This window comes from Serinus canaria, chromosome 3 (assembly GCF_022539315.1).
Source record: "Serinus canaria isolate serCan28SL12 chromosome 3, serCan2020, whole genome shotgun sequence".
Classification (NCBI taxonomy): Eukaryota; Metazoa; Chordata; class Aves; order Passeriformes; family Fringillidae; genus Serinus; species Serinus canaria.
Window position 1 is genome coordinate 12,871,467 of NC_066316.1, and position 18,936 is coordinate 12,890,402.

The 18,936-nt window shown below is 41.3% G+C and overlaps 2 protein-coding genes across 3 annotated transcripts in view; both read right to left on the reverse strand.

Annotated features, from left to right (window-relative positions):
• The window catches only part of LOC103821325 (serine/arginine-rich splicing factor 7), a 1,055,603-nt gene that overhangs the window by 164,411 nt on the left and 872,256 nt on the right, over positions 1-18,936 (reverse strand). The window lies entirely within an intron of this gene.
• The window catches only part of ALK (ALK receptor tyrosine kinase), a 306,382-nt gene that overhangs the window by 155,635 nt on the left and 131,811 nt on the right, over positions 1-18,936 (reverse strand). Inside the window, exon 4 of the mRNA XM_050973237.1 lies at positions 9,901-10,102. Coding sequence (XP_050829194.1) covers positions 9,901-10,102 — 202 coding nt within the window. The remainder of the gene's footprint in view (positions 1-9,900; positions 10,103-18,936) is intronic.

Below are 18,936 nucleotides of genomic sequence, written 5' to 3' on the forward strand. Positions count from 1 at the left end.
TTATAAAAGGCATCATAATAACTGGTCACTGATCTGAATATGAGAGGCTGTTGACTTTGTCTCATTTATTCCACTGGTTGTATTCCTTGCTAGATAAAGCAGAGTCATAAAAACTTCATTGCTTTGTGAAAAATTTAGACTTGTGCCAATCTTTTCCTCATGTGAAGTTCACCAAGGAAGACAGACGTCCCAGTTTAGAATATCTTTGCCTTGTCCAAAGGCATCTTTGTGGCCTCAATCCATCAGCACAAATGGCACACCAAGCCAGGGATGATCAGGAAAAGCTCCAATTACATTCAGCAGACAAACTTCATTGCTGCTATTCCCAACAGAAAATCATATTTAGTCCACCTGATCTAAGACACAAAAAATACCATAAGGTTATGGATTGATGTTTATAAAAAGCTGGAAACTGTTTTGATGACTCAGAGAACTCAGTGTCTATGAAGTAAAACACATGAACACAACCCTTTGAGGAAAAAATGAAAAAAAAAAAAAATAAGGAAAAGCTCAGCACTTCCAAATGGGTGCAGAGGAATGTTCCCTAGACAAGACACCAAAATGCTACTGAGCAAGCCATGAATGTTCATGGCTTCCCCATACTGAAGAACAATGAGCACAGTGCAGGGAAAGCCTTCGACAGAAGTGTACCAGTGAGGAAACAACCTGACTCAAGCACTGTTTAAAATAGATCTGACAAGCCTGTCTGGAACCTGTGCCTTTGGTGCTGGTGCAAACCCCAAACCCCATGTTTTTGCCAGAGTAGCTGCTGACAGTAATGGTTTGCCCTGCTAGTACAAAAAAGAGCTTTGGAAAAATATTTTATTAAAGGAATATAATTTCTGCTGTACTAGATGTGCGCTACAGAAAGCAGTAAAATTCAAAACAAAACAAAGGTAGCTATTTGACAGAAGAATGCTTTCTGGCAGGAGCAATGCTATTTAGCAAATACAGTACATGACTTTTAAATTAAAAGCTCTTAAAGTGCTTCACACTGGTGTCATAAAGCTCAGTCCTCACTGTATCCCTGTGGAAAGTCATGCAGTGCTTTCCTCAACCACTGAAAAGCATTTCAAGCTGCTGCCTCTGCCACTGCAGCACACATCAGAATCTAAATAATTACTAAAGCCTTCATTCAATTTCCCATGTGGGAATTGAGAATTAGCTTCTTAATTCCTGTTGAATAAGCCTTTGATTTTTTTAATATGCAGAAGCAAATTGTAAGTTAGAGGTCAAGTTTATCAGAGCTCTCTTTTTTCTTGTGTGGAAAACACGCAATTTACCAGCACTTGAAAATTATAGGGAACATTTTTGGTGAGCAGCAGTACAGATAGTGCTCTTTAAAGCGAGGGTGCAAAGCTACCCCACAAAACTTGAACCCTGTGCTCTAAGTCATGGAACACCACTGAGAATTTCCGGGGGATAGCCAGGAACCTGATTTAGAATGCAGAATCAACTGCACTCCCACTACAGGAACACTTTTAGCAGGTGGATGGGTCAAGGACACGATTTTAAAGTCTTGCAAAGTTATCAGCACCTAGTTAATTTCTCTCTGAAATTGAAAGCAGGAATATTACCTTGTAAATCTTCTACAGTACTTCCTACAGCAGGGTAGATTTGCCTCAGATAAGAAGGAGATTCTGAAGCATTAGCAGGGAAAGCCCCAAGGAAATTGCACACAATGACAAAGCCATGCTCCAAAATGGGACAGCCGCAGAGGAGGCTGCACACAACTCAGATGGATTTTAAGGTCAAAAGTAAGTAGGAGATACAGAAAGCAATTATATCACAGGTTTGTTGTAAAACTTGGCCAACAGCAGAATGACAGAGAGCTTAGCTGGAGGGGAGTGGAAAAATAACTAGAAACAAGGCCGGCAATATTAATTGCCCAGTGTCTGGAAACAAATGTCGGAAGCATTTTGCTATGGGCAAAGGACTTGGACTCAGCAAAGGATCCTAAAAAGACTGTTGCACTTCCATATAGCAGAAAGGACACCTAAACAGAGAAATAGATGACAAACTGAAGTGTTTGTGCAGGCTTGGGAAGAGGAGGCTGGGTGGTGTGTGGCAGGTGATTTGCTTGTTTAGGTTTTATCAAAACTCAATTCATCCTGACATGTCCAAACTGATAGGAAGTGCAGCATGGACTAACATCAACATGAGGTTGTGAAGATTAGTTTAGGATGACTAAAAAATTGAAGTAGAAGCCTTTGTGTAGATAAGAAAACACAAGATGTATAAAACAAGGAAACAAGAATGAGAGAATTGGGGGGGAAGCCAGCCCGTACTTTGCAAAGTGAGAATAGCACAACAGCCAGAGAAGAGAAACCTGAAAATAATTCTGAAGGATACAAGGTGCAAAAGTTTAAAATGACAAATCTTTGTGCCCAGGCTTTAGACCGTATAAAAGTTGGATTAAGTTGCTCACAGTGGTCTGAAGAAATTGTTTTAGCCCTGTAAGGAATTATTTATATTAGGGAATCTTTGGTTTCAAAGAACAAATATCCAAACCTGGCAAACAAAGGATGGCTGAACTCTCTTAGTGTGGTCAGTTTGGCATCATTTCTACAGAGTCAGATGCACCAGACTGAGGTTTCTTGCACAGAAGTATCTCCCAGGGTTGAAGGTCACCAGCAGGTCCTGTGATTATTTGGGAAGCTACAAGGATCTTGGTGCCAAGGCATACTGGGAATCCAGCTTCCCACCCCAGTCCTCCTACACTAGAGTGTGTTCACAGCACTATGCTCAAAGCAGCTGAAAATGCTATTCCACTTGGTAAAAAGTGAGCCCTTACCCTGAACAATACACTTCTCTTTCTTTTTTCTTTTATTTTTTTTCTCCATTCTCTACATAGTAAGTAATGTGCCTCAGTAGTAAGCAACTTTTTCATGTTTGACACACATTTATCATTTTCTACTTTACTTCAGCTTTAAAATTACATTTTCCATCCTGTTTCATCATTGTTATTGGAGGTATACTACACAACTTTGGTCTTCCCATTTGCATGAAACTGGCAGACATCAATAAAAGGCAGCACTGCCAGCTAATAACTGTCTGATAGCATATACTACAAGAAAAGAAAGAGCACTTTCCCCCCACATTGCACCAAGATGATTGTTCATCAGTTTGATTGGGACTGTGATCGACTGCTAAAAAAGATAATTGCAATTACTCACTATTGAATTAAGTCAGTTGGCTTTGGTTGGTCCAAGAGGTCATAAGATAATGTTCCTTCACAATATGATCTGCCACAATAGTGAATGGCACTCAAAATTCAGTTTCTGGTAATATTAATATATCTTTAATTGTAATAAAAAGTTCACTTCCATATAGATGTAAGAAGAAATAAGGTGCTACAGCTCAATCTCAACTGACAACACAGCAAACCTTTCTGGAGCCCTTTGAAGACACTGCTTCGTTGTCTTAAGGCTACATGGAAAAATAAGGCATGCTCTACAGCAAAAAAAAAAATCTCCAAAAAGGACCCATGTTTATCTCAAGTAATAACAGAGCACTTCAGCAGCAGCAAAACCACCAAGACTTTTAAAACAGAAGTGTACAGACATTAACTTCACCCTAGTGTGAAAATGACAACACATCACATTGAGCCATATCAGCTTGTGCCCAAGCAGAATGGGAAAATGGCCCACAAACATGCAGACATTTGTATATCGGGTTCTTACTATTGCCTAAAACTTTGCAGTGCTGTATTTTACCTTACAGACCCTGAATTATTTCAATTTACATCTCCCCAGCAGTATGAGGTTCAACAAGACCAAGTGTTGGTGCTTACACTTGGACCACAACAATGGCCTTCAGCACACCAGGCTGGGGGCAGAGTGGCTGGAAAACTGCCCAGCCAAAAAGGACCTGGGGGGCTGGTTGGGAGCACTGAACATGAGCCAGCGTGTGCCCAGGTGGCCAAAGGCATCCTGGCCTGGATCAGCAAGAGTGTGGCCAGCAGGACCAGGGCAGTATTTTCCTCCTGTAGTTGACACTGGTGAGGCCATACCTCAAATCCTGAGTCCACTCTGGGCCCCTCACTACAGGAAAAACATGGAGGTGCTGGGGAAGGACAATGGAGCTGGGGAAGAGTCTGGAGCACAAGTCCTGTGAGGAGCAGCTGAGGGAGCTGGGGGTGCTTAGCCTGGAGAAAAGGAGGCTTAGGGCAGACCTCACCACTCTCCACATCTCCCTGAAAGGAGGGTGTAGCCAGGTGGGGATTGGTCTCTTCTCCCAGGCAACCGGCAATGAGGACACAGTCTCAAGCTGCACCAGGAGAGGCTAAGGCTGGACATTATGAGGAATTCCTTCACAGAAAGGAAAACTAGACATTGGAATGGGCTGTCCAGGGAGGTGGTGGAGCCACCATCTCTGGAGATATTTAAGAAAACAATGGACATGGCACTTGCTGCCATGGTGTATTTGACACACATGGTGTTTGGATAAAGATTGGACTCCATGATCTCAGAGGTCTTTTCCAGTCTAACTGATTCTGGGATGCTGCACAAACCAAAAACTAAATAGCAACAAACTCCTTAAGGTACCATGACCAACAGAGTTAAAGCTTTCCTCAGCTCTAGTCCTGAATAACCTGGAAAAAACTAGTGGAAAAACCAAAGGTTTCTTAGGTAGAGAAGAAAATCTCTTTTCCACATGCAAGCATTTGCTATCAAAGAAATCAAACTGATTCTTCCTAGGAATTGAGTACAGTATCCTCTGAAAAGGGAAGGGGGAAAAGTAACACCAACTTTGCCTTTACTTTTCTTTCCCCTTTTTTTCCTTCCTTTGCACTTAATTTCACAGACTGAAAGGGACTAAAAGTTGGCTAATGGGTAATAGCAAAGAAAAAGTTTAAGTGCTAATTTTCTGTCTAGAAAATTCAAGTTATCTCTCTAAAATTAAGGATTAGTGGTGCCTGGCCATCAGGGTGAGAGAGCTTAGTTTCTAACAAATCCATAAATCCAAATTATTTTCCTGGATTACCTGAATTTCTCAAATGCATAGTTTGAACTGAATCACTTAAACTCCAGATTTAGAATTCTCTCAGACAAAAATATCCTGTAAATTTTGAGACATATTTTAATGCTTAAAAATAAGTTTAAATGCCCCAAATACACACTAAGACCTTGGTCTTAATTCTTTTTATGTCTTAGCTCAGACATTTGAAAAATAAAGGTTTGAATTCAGTGAAGTTTTTCAAAAAGGGGAAGAAAACCAAACAAACATCCCCAATCATCACAAAAAGAATATAAGACAAAAAAAAAAAAATCCTTCTATCAAATCCCTGGTCTCTGAGACAGGCTACTGAAGCTACTGGTAAGAAAGAAAGAAAAGGAACAGGACTAGTACAAGAAATAACCTTCAGATTTTGAGCCCCAAGGTCAAATGTGACAGATGCTGCTGATTCCTTCATATATTTTCCTTGACATCTATCAATGCAATCAATCTTAAGTGAAGTTGTAGATGCCAGAAAGGGAATAGCCTACTATGATTTGCAGCAGCCTTCAGAACCAGGTGAACTTTCTCTATTGGAAGGGCTCTGTGCACCAGTATTCAAACACCCACTGAAGTACTGGCTCTGTGAAATATTAGTGTTTTATGACTTCCTTCCTCATACATGCATGTTCACATTTCATGTTTTATTTAAGAAACACCTTCACACAAAAGTCTTCAGATCAATCTCAAGCTTGGTGATGAGGGAGGTCAACAATAAAAGACCACATTGAAATTAGGTGTCATTTGCTATGTTCTAATAAAAAGTTTGGTTTGATATATTGTATATACCACTGCAGTTCACCATTAATAGTGCAAGCAGAGGTGTAAAGTAATAATGGCAATTAAAATAAGCCATGATAATTTTGTCCTTGCCCAAATCTAATTTCTCCAAAATACACAGATCAAAAGACATTAAAATCAATCCTTTATTACAAACTCAAACCTTGCTGACAAGATTTCCTTGATTTCCTTTGTGTTCTCTCCACTCTACTAAGCACGCTTAAAATCCTACATGCTTTATAATTATAAATGTAACACATGGAAAAAAAAAAGATGAGAGGTGAAATCAAATCAGTGGCTACAGTGACAGTCTGACAAGCATCCAGAAGTCAGCATTCAAACTGTGGCAGCAATTCTGCTTTGCTAAATTACCAATATGCAACATAAACATACTTGATGTCTCCTCACCTCCAGAAATAGAAAATGGGAACCCCATTAAATAGCAAGAAAGGATTGTATACAGCACCATGGGAACAGAAAACCAGCAAAAGATAGTAGCCACATCTGGTGTCATTTGAGATAAATCAGAAAGAACTGTGCTGCATGGCAGGAATTATAACAACTCTTTTGCCATTACAAAGGATCAATAGCAGTGCACTTCTTCTCTCCCTGTATCATCTGTGGGTGCTTGTAAAACCCAACAGAACTGCAAGAGATGTCAGAAGAGACTAACCACATCAAAAACATCCACAGACTCAGAGCAGCTGGAAACACTGCCATGCCACAAAAGTAATCTGATAGAACACAGTGATGTATTGCTCCCCACAGAGGAGTCCTACTGATTGTTTGGGAGTTAAGTTAGGAAGGTCTAACCAAAGGTGTTCCAAAACCCACAGGTTAAACTGGAGTGAGACCTTGCTCCTCTTTAAAATTATTGATAATTTAAAAGAGTACACAATTCTGCTGAACTGATAAGCAAGGACATAGTTACCTTCTGAGCAGGAAGCTTTCTTGTAAATATTATATATCAAAGTTATGGCTGCATTTGGCAGAGTTTCTGTGTACCACAAAACAAGTATCACTTTGCCAGCCTCTGGTGTTCATCTCCCAGAAACCATTCCCAGCCATCATTTCTGCCATTCTGCTCCTGGTGTGTGTGCCATTGCCCCACCCTACTGCAGTGTGATGCATCTTAGCTTAGCCACCTTTCTTCCTGCATGCAATACATCAGCTGCAGGGAAATATGTCTGCTAAGAAAATAAAACAAACAGGTGTCTTCCAAACAACCATTTCTGCAGCCCCTCTGGCTCATTATGGAACTGATACAACTCTAGTCCACAGGCTGTTTTCTTGTCTAAAAAATGAGACCAGAGGAGCAAACAGAACATCCACAGTTCTGCTTTGAGTCCTTATGTATAATCACACCCAGCAATTTACACACAAAGACAACATGGGTGAGCTCTGGTAACAAATAAATATTTGGGGGCCATGCTGTCTTTACCTACTACAATTTCATAGCTTTACATATATTCTACTTAAAATCAGCCTCGAGTGCTGTCATCCAAAACCTTGGCTTGCCTGGTTTCACCCTGAATGAAATAGTAATACCTGACAGCATCCGCTTTTTTCCCTTGTAAATGTAGGTGAACTGTGGAGACCTTGTAAGATGTTAAAAGATGTAATTTGGGTTATACAATTTAAAAAGAGGGGGGAGAAAAAGGAAAGAAGATATTAGTGCTGTGCATAGTTCAAGATCTGAGAAAATCCACCCTGGAATTAACTTATTGCTTTATCACCCTTCATTTGCATTTTTTTTATTCAATAAAACACATTTTCCTGCTATGAGCTTGATTTCAAGCAATGGCATGGACTCACTTCTGCACATACAAAGTCACACACTTTACACCTCTGGTTTGCAAAGCAGTATATAAAGCACAAATAATCAAAGAAGTGTCAGCTGTGAAACTTTAAAGTGTTTTTATTTCTAGCACAGACTCATCATTGGGGAATTCAATTACTTTGTGCCTAGAGCTAAAATCCTTATAAAATTTTAGAAATTATTTGGTTATAGCATGGTCAAAGAACTCATTATAAAAGAACACAATTGTTTGCAATTTCCAAGACAAAATAAAATATTGAACAGAACAGATTTCCACTGTAGGATTGCTAGTTCATTTAAGAGCACCATTGAATTATTTTTGACTTTAGACCAGCTATACTGGATTCCTATTTAAAGGAAAAAAGATGCTTTAAAAAGTGAGATTTACATGTTTTGTTATCAGAGCTGGAATAGCTAATATTATCCCTCCAAACAAAGGAGGGGGACTCAAATTCTGCAATGAAGATTCAGGGCAAATGGTGACAAATTGCTACCTTCTCATCTGTGGTTGTGAGAAGCTGTTTAACCATCCCCCTGTGACATTTATGTGGGCACAGTAACAGAGTTTTTCTGCACTGCTGAGCTCAGAGGAGAGTTACTGCCTCTTGCAGTGAAGGGACAGGACCAATGGAGGAGAGGAAAATGAACCAGCTGGTGGCTCCAACTGGAGTTTTCCAGCATGTGGAGTACCAAGGAGTCAAACATACAAACTCAAGAAAGCCACAGGCAGATCCTTAGCCCTCCACACCCCGCAGAGATGCTGTTGGGGATCAAGCTGCACTTTTGGCAAGCATATGGGACAGTCAAGCTATAACCAAAGCCACCTTCTGCAAAAGCACAAACCCTCTTTACTGTGGTGACGATCTCCATCTGCAGCACACAGCTGAGTCATCCATGTTATCCCCAGCAGATGGCAAAGGCAGGAATTTGTTACTGTACTTAAAGCAATCTATCCCTTCCCTTCAAGGCTCCTTACATTTGGCACTTGCCTGTGCTCCCAGGGAGCTCTGCCCACCCACAGACCCGAGCCACAGCTCCTCCATGCTGAGCATTTTACACACAGCAATATTCCCTGGGAGTGCCAAGGAGCAGAGGCAGTGCCAATGCAGGAGGCACTTAGCACAAAGCATGTTTATTAGCTGTGACACAGAACACAGCATTTGCAAAGAGCTAAGGAAGAAGACAGCTGCTGTGGCTCCTCTAATTACCTCTCCCCAGACATAACAGCAATTTACAATTTGGATGATGTTGCTGGAACTAAGTATGATCTAGATCCACACACAAGCTCTCCTCCTCACTTTTATAGGCCATGTGTTATATGAGAATTACAACTATTCAAACTGTTTCTATGAGTTAGGTTATCTCCTGCAAGGCTTTTTATTGCACATTCTCCTTTTGCTACTGGAAGATACAGAATTTGCTGTAGACAGTAATCAGATAATCACATCTTGTTATGAGGACAAGCCAGCAGGATTTGCTATTGGGAACTCTCTAATCTATCACATCAAAACAAAGAACATTTGAGATGTTTGGTAAAAATTATGCTTCTTAACACGTTTCACAACAAAGGTAAGAAATAAAAACTTTAAATAGTCAGTATATAGAGCAGGTAGAACATTAGCCTCACATATATCCAAATTAAATTCCGAGTTACTCTACTCCTACAGCATCTTGAAATATTTACTGTGTTCATCTCCTGCTGTTTTGCTGCTAACAAAAATTTAAAAGAATACACAGGAAGTCTGACAAATTAAAACATCATCAAGATTAATTGCACAAAGAGGATAAAACATTTCAAACAGTTGCACCCTTGAAAGATCAAAAGCTTTCCTCCCTGCCAGTAGTTCTGAACAGCTTTATGGGCAAAAAAAAAACCCCAGAAGTGAAGACAAAACTGAAAATGTATGCAGGCACATGAAACTGCAAAGACTCAGTAGATATTCTAAGCCCAATATTATATGTGGGTTAAGAAGTAGTAAAAAGCAATCACACAGAGAGAATTAAGCAGAAAAGCTTGAACCTGAGGATGAGTATCCATGCTCTACCTGTACCTGCAAGCACTGAGAATAAACATGGTGTTGACTTACAGACTCAGTTACCTGGATCTGGAAATTTGCTAATGCTTTGTATAATAAGCACCTCCACCTTCTGCAGTATTTTAGACCCAAGCAAGACAAGCATCTCCTCAGTGGCATGTCCTGCTCCCCTCAGATGTGCAGCATGCATTCTATGGCTGTACTGCTACACAGTTGAGTGATTTTTCTCAATTCAAGCTGTGAGACAAACGAGGGGATGAGACTCACCCGTGTTTCTCTGGACGCTCCTCTGACAGGATTTCACTGCTGCTCTCATCAATGGCATGGACACGAGCAATATATTCTCCACTCTGCTGGTAAAACTTGTACACAGCCACTTGAACTACACATTGATCACTGCTACTCCTCAGCCAAGGGCTCAGGATGGTGGGGCTCGGCCTCTCTGACGCATTGAGAAACAGAAAAGAACCTGGAACAGAGAATGCAACAAGAAAGCTTTAACAATTAGAAAAACCCCAAGGCCTCCTAGATTACAGATTAATAATTTCAAGGTTTATGTCTCAGATCATTCTGCAGCCCTTCCATACCTCATCTGACATCTAGTTTGGAAAGCTTGCCTATTTTCTATTAAACCTATTAAGATTAAAGCAACACTTCAACTTCCCTCTGAATGGCTCAAAATAAAAATTATATTTAGATTTAACTCCCAGAAGAAAAAAGCCCACAAAGGTGATTAAAGAGTTTTAGCTTTAGATTCTTGTCTGTAACCTCTCAGGTCTGGTTCAGACCCAAGTATGTTGGCATTGGTTCTGTTGGACCATGATTTGACAGCTCTGCTCTATACATATTTATTTATAATACTTTATGCTGTATCTAGTCCTCTCACCCAAATAAAGAACACAAATTCAATAGCTTTTCTTATGCTCCTCTATAAACAGAAGACTGCAGCAGTTTTAAGTCTAATATTAGAGACAGGATAAAGGTCTGACACAGTTTCATTTCTTCAGCAATTCATTCTAATGTATTAATTTTATATGCAGCTAATCCACATTAAACATTTCATTATTATCCACTACATTGACTCCCTCGGCCTAATTCTATTTCAATACAATCTGAGGCTTATCCAGTGGGACAGAGGTAATGTATTTTCATCCCATTGCTGCTCATTTCAGGTGAGTCAAATGACTCCCTTTCGGCAGCTGACTAATTTATCAATTTGTCCACAGAACAAGCACACTGGGGCCTGTAGCTGGCAAATGAAAGGGACCAACCCTCAGAGCAAGAAAAAGCATGATATTCCACAAAGTCTAGCAAGACTGGTCAGGTAATGAAATCTCATTGTCTTGATTACCTGGAGCATCCATTCAAACAGCCTGTCTGTTAATACTGAAAACATACAGGTCTGATGAAGAGTAATTTCATTGAGAGAGAAATTAAGGCTCAACAGGGCTGTAATTGAAGCTTATTTTCAAATGGGCATGAATTTTAGCCAGAGCAGAAGCTTGTGTTTGAAAATGCCAAGGTTGTAGCTTCAGAGAAATGATCTCCTACATCACTGAGCATGGCTCATAGGATGTCCAGGGTGTCTAAAGAATGCTGTTGAGGAGCTACAAATGAACCCTTCCCCTTTCCACCTCAGTGGGTAAGCTCTGGAGCAGGAGGTGCAGGGCAGCCACTCCTGCAGCAGTTCACCTCCTTCCATGAGGCATCTGGTGAATTGTCCTTATTTGACTGTCCTCAATTCTCTCCACTGAACGGAGAGTCAAGAGCTTGGATTTTAACAGCTCACTGTCAGGTGCTGGCTGAGAACATGGGAACTGCACTTGTGTTCACAGACACCCCCTCTGAAGAATTCTGATTTGGCAAATCATCTCAGGTCACACAAAGGGCAATAACAGAAGGGCTACAAATGAAAACTGGATTCCTATCAAACACTGTTTCCCTCACATCCATTTATCATAAACAGCATTTTTGATACATTTGTCAAAAACAGTGTTCTTGACATTTACACCACATTAATGACATCTAAAACTAGAAAACATCTGTACTGAAAGAAACATGAAGAAATACATCATGTACAGTCTGCTCAGATGTCAAGATTTTCAGAGGAGAGTGAAATGCAGTCACAGTTTTTTTCCTTAATAACAAGATTCCTATGCCTAAATAATAGTCTTTAATACAGTTGCTAATGGAATTGTTTGATGGATTTAAACAAAGTTTTTGTCAGTCATTTTTGTTGGTCAGTAAAAGAGAAAAAGCCCCAACAATACAAAATCCAGCTACATGTATCATCCTTCCCTGTCTCTCCTTTTTGTTGCAAACAAAAGAGAATTAGAGCAGTAAATCTTGTGGCTTTAATTTTACCATCCCCATAAGAACAATGAAATCTCTGACATGAAAGGGAGCAAAGAGATTTCTGCTGGTGGCAGAAAGACACTAAATGTTGCAATAATTGCTGATGGTAACTTGCCAGGTGCAAGAGCCATTTGCACATCTTACTTCCTTGCAACGGGGAGTCAGATTTTAAAAAGAACAAACAAAGGCAGCTCTCATTCCTTCTTTTCTTGCAGTAGTTCTAAATCAAGGGAGCTGCCAAGGATAGTTCCTCTTATGCCCTGACTTGAGGTCAGGTTTGAAACACCAGTGAAGTCCAGCAGTAGGCCAGGGTGGCCGCTACAGCAAATTTGTGAGTCACAAATCTCCTTTGTTCTGACTTCTTCATTTCTACTCTCTATCTGCAGGGCTCACACTGTGCAGCTGCAGCTTATTACTCATCACATGGCCACTTGTACCTGCTGGTTTATGTTGCTGAAAGGATTTTGCCATGGTGGGGTTACCCCAGCACACTCTGCCAGGAGGAACAGCCCCACAGCAGCTGCTAGGAAGTGGTGCCCAGGAAATCATTGCAGAGAGCACAGCTCCACAATGCATTACACTGTGCTGGCCTCACCACCAGCACACTCTTGTCAGAAATGTCCTCCCAGTGCATACATTTGGGGAGATCACCTACCTGGGCAAATACTACAGCTATAAGAGATTTTATTTTTATAATATATTCATGCTTGTTTTATTTTAAAAAAAGAAGAGAACAAACACAACTTTGTTCTTGTTTTTGAAAGCTCAGCTGTCTCATGGGTGACTTCCTTGTCTGCAGCAGCATTCTCCTTCTGCTCTTACTGCTCTTTTAGTTTGTAAGTGCCAAACAAGGAACTATCAGAGCATCACTTAGTTCTGCTGTTATGGGAACAGTTTCCCAAGATGAAATGGGGGTACTTACTTTAATACCACAGACATTTTCTTATGCAGCAGGATTTGAAGATTCTGGGATTAAGCCATGGCACCCACAAAGGAATAATTATTGAATCTGATGTCAGAAATGATAAATTTTGAACACAAATCCCTATGCTTCTCCCTTCCTTCAAAAGGACAATCTCTCAGGCACTGCCTGACACTGTTCCTGAGATGCTCCCCCGCAGGATCAATATGACCACCATTTCCAGGATCAGCCTAGAGACTGCTCCTTAGAGTTAAGGGATCACCTGGAGATCAATTCCACATCCCTGCCAGGGGATACAAGAACATTCTATTTCACAGCAAGAGACTTCCTCAGCAAAACCAGAAGCTACCAGTTCACCTGTATTTCCCCACAGTGGGAATCCATGTGGCATGCTTTGAGATCATTCTGTAGACTGTATGACTCTAAGGTTCCAGCTAGAATTTCCTTGCCATTATTTTCTCCTACTGGCTTGCAGCTCTAATAAGACTCTTGGGATCCCCCTGGGTGAATAGCTAGAAAAAACACTGCAGCTTCCACCAAACTTCTGCTGCTACTTAGATACCAGGGGACATAAGCTGAGATGAAAGGTGCCATCAGGGTTCAGGCTGCCAGTGTGACATTCTGCTGCTCAGGACTCTGGTGGGTCTGTTATTTATCACAAAGATCTTCACCAATGAGTCACTGCAAGACTCTTTTGCCACAGGTTTTTAATTGGACCCTAGCTGCACAATGTGATGCTGATATTGAAGAGATGCAGTTAAAATAATGAAATTGTAACTAGATTTACACCCACAGGCCCAGGCACTTAGCGCTTCTGGGGTCCTGAGCTCATTCATCATCATCCCACAGAACTCAAGGTTTGCAGAGGGAACAGCAGTCAGTATTTTGCCCCCAATATGGCCATGTTTGTGTTATATGACAGAAAAACTACTAGCTGATACTGCTCTGTGGTGTTCCAGAAAGCGCCGGTCTAAATGCAAATACTTTATTTTTCATATTCCCTCCAAACACTCACATACTGTGTGACAAACCTAGCAATAATATTCAGTTTCTAAATAATTTTTCCCTGCCTTTTAAAATAGCTGCAGTTATAAGACAGTGGTGTTACTCATCCTCATATGTTGTGTCTGATAACATCTCTGGCAACTTGCTGTCACTTCAGACAAACACACATGAAAAGATATTTATGCTTTAAGCACAGTAGATTATTGCAGTTGACATAAAAGGAATATTACAAGACAAATTAATATATCTCGCATGAAAAATTGCTGTTGATCCTTTGGAAACTTGTTTACAACATTTTAACATTCATGTCACACAAAGGGAAGGATGGTTTATCAGCTTAGGACAAGATGTTTTTGAGGTGATGAAGACAGCTTCAAGTTGTGCTGTTCAGGGCTAATGAGGTAAAAGATTATTTATAAACAAGAAAACGGATGTTAAAGTACTATGCAGGCACAGACACACTATGAACAAAGCACCTGTCCAAAAAAGTTTTCAAATGAAGAAGTACAAACTGGTAAGCCTACCACTTAAACCCACATCAGCAACAAAGCCCATTCCCACAATCTCTGACCTAACATCTTTATCTGATGTGGATTCACAAACCACCTGAAACTCAAGCCAGGGAATGCTGAAGCAACCCTGAGATGCTCTCAACACAGAGCCATTCCTCTGGCCCTAGGAAGTGGGTAAACTTGGAATCCTATTGCAAGCCCCTTTGAAAAGCTGGTCATCTGGCTACCCAACAGCTTTGAATGCACCCTGCTAACTACTTCTATTCTAAATCCTTCCTGGTCAGTCCTGGGGGAAAAGCACGGACAGAGCCAGGTCAGGCTCTTCTGCTCCACAACCTCATGATGCTCACTGAGGTCAGTGCAACCCCACTGCATCCTTGGAACTTTCTGAGCCAGCAGCACAAGAAAAATGGGTGGAGCTAGAAAAGATAGCAGTGAGAAGTCACATTGGGAAAGAGGGGTCCCCAGCAAAGTTTTCACCTCAGAAAATAGCAAAGAGCTCTTCTGGGACCAATACACTATGGCAATTCCTCAGGTTGGAGCTGAGGTCTAGGACTTCCAGCGTGTGATGGGGCTGACCTAAGGAAAAGCAGCTCTGTGGAGAAGGACCAGGGAACCTCAGTGGGTGACAAGTTGACTGTGAGCCAGCAGAGTGTCCTTGCAGCCAGGAGGGCCAATGGGATCCTGGAACACATTGGGAAGAGTGAGGCCAGCAGGGCAATGGAGCTGATCCTGCCCCTCTACTTGGCCCTAGTGAGGCCACACCTGCAGTTCTGTGTCCAGTTCTGGGCTCCTCAGCACAAGACAGATATAGAGTTGCTGGAAAGAGTCAACAGAGGCCACAAAGATGGTGAGGGGTTTCTCTCCCTTGTGAGAAGAGACTGCAGGATCTGGGCCTGTTTGGTGTGGAGAAGAGAGTACTGAGAGGGGATCTCATCAATGCATGTAAATATCTCCAGGTGCCAGGGGGATGGTGCCAGGCTCTTTTCAGTGGTGCCCAGTGCCAGGACGAGGAGCAGTGTCTGTACACTGAAACACGAGAAGTTCCACCTCGGTGTGAGGAGGAATTTCTTTACACTGAGGGTGGCAGAGCCCTGGCACAGCTGCCCAGGGGGGCTGTGGAGTCTCCCTGCCTGGAGACATTCAGACCCCACCTGGACACTCTCCTGTGTCACCTGCTCCAGGTGACCCTGCCCTGGCAGGGGTTGGAATGGATGCTCTCCTGAGGTCTCTTCCAGCCCTAACAATTCTGTGAAAAGCAAGACTCAAAATACAGCTAGGCTGACTTAATCTGATCACACTTATAAAGCAGCAATTTAACAATCTTTGCAAAACTGATAGATTGTTATTCTGAACATAAACTCCATCTTCCTACTAAAAGGATTTTATTACCTTTCACGTACAAGTTCAATACTCTACCAGATTAAATTAGAGCTGTAAAAACTATTAACAGTCAACGTCTGTTGGGGACTGTACAGTAGAAAAAAATTATTTAAATCAAGTTTTATAGTCTTTAGAGATGCTGACTGGAGAGAACATTTCCACTAGTATCACAAAACATCCCACAGAGCTGGTCTTTGCATTCTTCATTTCACACTTGACTTTCACATTAACTATTCAGGCAAAACTCTCGTAGCAGGAGCTCAATAGTTGGCAAAAGCCATGAAAGAACTGGGCACTACCTGAGTGACAACATTAAAGAAAAGATTTTGTAATGCTTTTTTTTGGGCTTATATACACAGATTTTCTAATTGCCTCATCAAGGCTCCAAAATGTGCTGAATGTGAAGAATGTGAATGGTCTCCAGTGCTGAGTGCAATGTGACTGCATAAGCACCAGAAGATTTGCAACCTGCTATACTTGCCTTGGACTTAAAATTCATGGAGGTAACGGCCTTTGAATTATTACAAAACTTGGAGCTGAACAATTCTTAACCATCTAATTATGGTAATTGGATGATATCTTACCTCTTTGGGAGTCGATCAGAGTTTCTGCCATTAGCTGAAATAGAACAGGGATTTCACTTCTAATACCAAGCAGGAGTGTGAGCATGTTTCCCTGGATGATGCAAGAGCAATTCAGAAGCTCTAATGAATTCATACTAACTCTGGTGGGCATGCCATACATTTTACAAATGGACAAGTTAGGGCAGACATTAAACAACTGCAAACAGCATGCAGCCAAGATTGGTATTGGAGCTGACATCTGCAAGTCAAAAGTCTTTAAAAATTATCTTCTATTTCAAGTATTTTTCATTTTTTAAGTACGAAGGGGAAGGCCAATAATCCATCAAAGCAAAATAAAGTAAAATTCTGTCCTGTTACTAAGGCATCAAGCAAATATGATTTGCCCCATATGATTTCTTCTAAATTCAATGGCTTCACTCATATATAATCTTGTCCCTCAAACAACTAGTGTTCACTGCCACCCTTGGGAACTGCAGCAGTGTTATAGAAATGTGACTTGAAGCTAGGAAAGACAGGAGGCCTTCATTTTTCTCACACTCCAGTCCCAGAAATTTTCTTTATTATTTTAACTATTCTCTTGGAGGCAACCTTGAAGCCTTACACAGAGAGGGAGGAGTCTCCCAGCAGTGACCTTCACACAATTCTTTCACAGATTTCCCCTGTCACTTCCCTATGCTCAGGTGCAGTGCGTGAGCTGCAGTCCAAATGAACACCCTTATAAGATTCATTACTATCTATCAGTTTAAACTCCAATAATCCCTAGCATAGTCAGATGGAAAAGCTGGAGCTCATCACAGTACTCTTTAGACAGACAACAATAAAAGATGGTTTTCTCACAAAGCAGTTTAGATCCAGTTTTTCAAAAGGAAAGTCAGATGGAAGAAGAAAACAATTAAAAGCTCCAGGTATTGCCTTCTGTAACAGGAGCTAGAGCCAGATGCTGTTACAGCCCAATTCCTAAATGACTCAGCAACGTTTGCTCCCAGCTAAAAAGCACTGAACTGAAAAAAAGTAGTTAGTTAATTAAAAACTTAAAATTCAATGCTGAAATTAAAATCTTTCCTTGAGAATGACAGAAGAGTCTTTAAATAATTCTGCCTCACACAGCTGATTAAGCAACATGCATCTTCTCTTTTGCTGCTGACAGAGGCGAACAGCAAGCTGCTTTTGAGACGCCTGTTCTGAGACGAGAGGATGGGAGAATTTTCTGTCATCGTGAGCAAGACAGACCTAAAGGGAAAGCTAAGAGGAAGCTGGTCCTGTCAGTAAAAACAGAGGCAGAATGCCTGTTCAGGAGCTCAGGGGGTGCAGTAGTTAAGGGGAGGGTGTGAAAGGAAGCCTAGTGCTGTGCCTCTAGTTGCTGTTTTGCCCTCAAGTGTGATTTTTCGATTACACTCAGGAGGCTGGAGGTTTAAAAAATTAGGAAGTTCAGCAATACTGTGACGCACAAGTACCTGAATAGAAATGTGCCTGCAACAAAATTGCAGTTCAGTGATGTCAGAGACCACATTAAACAAGTAGTTAGTACTGCAGGTTAGTCCTCTGAAGAGCTAGAAAGCCACAAGGGAAGGTACCTAATTAAATCTCTGTGGTGTAGCACTCCTCCTTCTGCATTCTCTGTCAGGATTAAACTCACCACACAGAAGCTGCCATTATGTCAGCTTTAAGTGCACAAGAGTCATAACTCAGACCATTGGAGAATTATGACATTGGTCCACAGATAACATAAATAAGATAAATCATGACAAGATGATGCATTTTAAGGTCTCATACATTTCAATTTGTTGTTGTCATCATCTTCTCCACAAACATGCATGTACATCCATGCACACAGTGCCAGGAGTCTATTAGCTGGCCAGCTGTCACCGTAACTAGTGGGAAATGTGATGATCCTATCCAGAGCTTATTAAATGCCTCACAGCATAAAGCATCTGTCACCAAATCCCTGCTCATCCTAAGGTTCAAACATCCTTCCTTCATCTCTAGTCCACAACATGTCTATCCACCTGCCTGTCAGTAGCTCAGGTATCACTCTGCATGCCAGTTTTGTTTGGCAGACCCCTTTTCACTCATGTTTTAGCCCTAGAGGTTCCTCATATTTTCTGCGCTTTCCTAAGTCATGATTGCAAGGATAAAAAGGGAGGAAAGTGCCTTGGCACAGCATTTAGAAGATGGAAAGAAATGCAGATGGCAGAAACCTTTTGAGGACCCTCTGCTCTACTGTGAAAGCTGTCCTGGTTGCTGGTTTTCCTTCTGCTCACTCAAAAGCCCCACTTGACATACACATGTAAGGAAAAAAAGCAAGCTTCACCCACATACCATTTGTCAATGAGCAGACAAGTGAGGGGGACAATGACCTTTCCCCTAGGTCTGATACTGAGTAGGATTTTCTCTGAATGTTGATAGATATGCTGAAAAATGCTGAGGCAATCAATGACAGAAGAGGTTTCCACCAGTTTCCACAGTTTCTGTTCCCTGGGCCTTCAATATGTGTTCTCCAAGAACACAGTGAAACTTCACACTTAGATAGCATTTTAGAAAT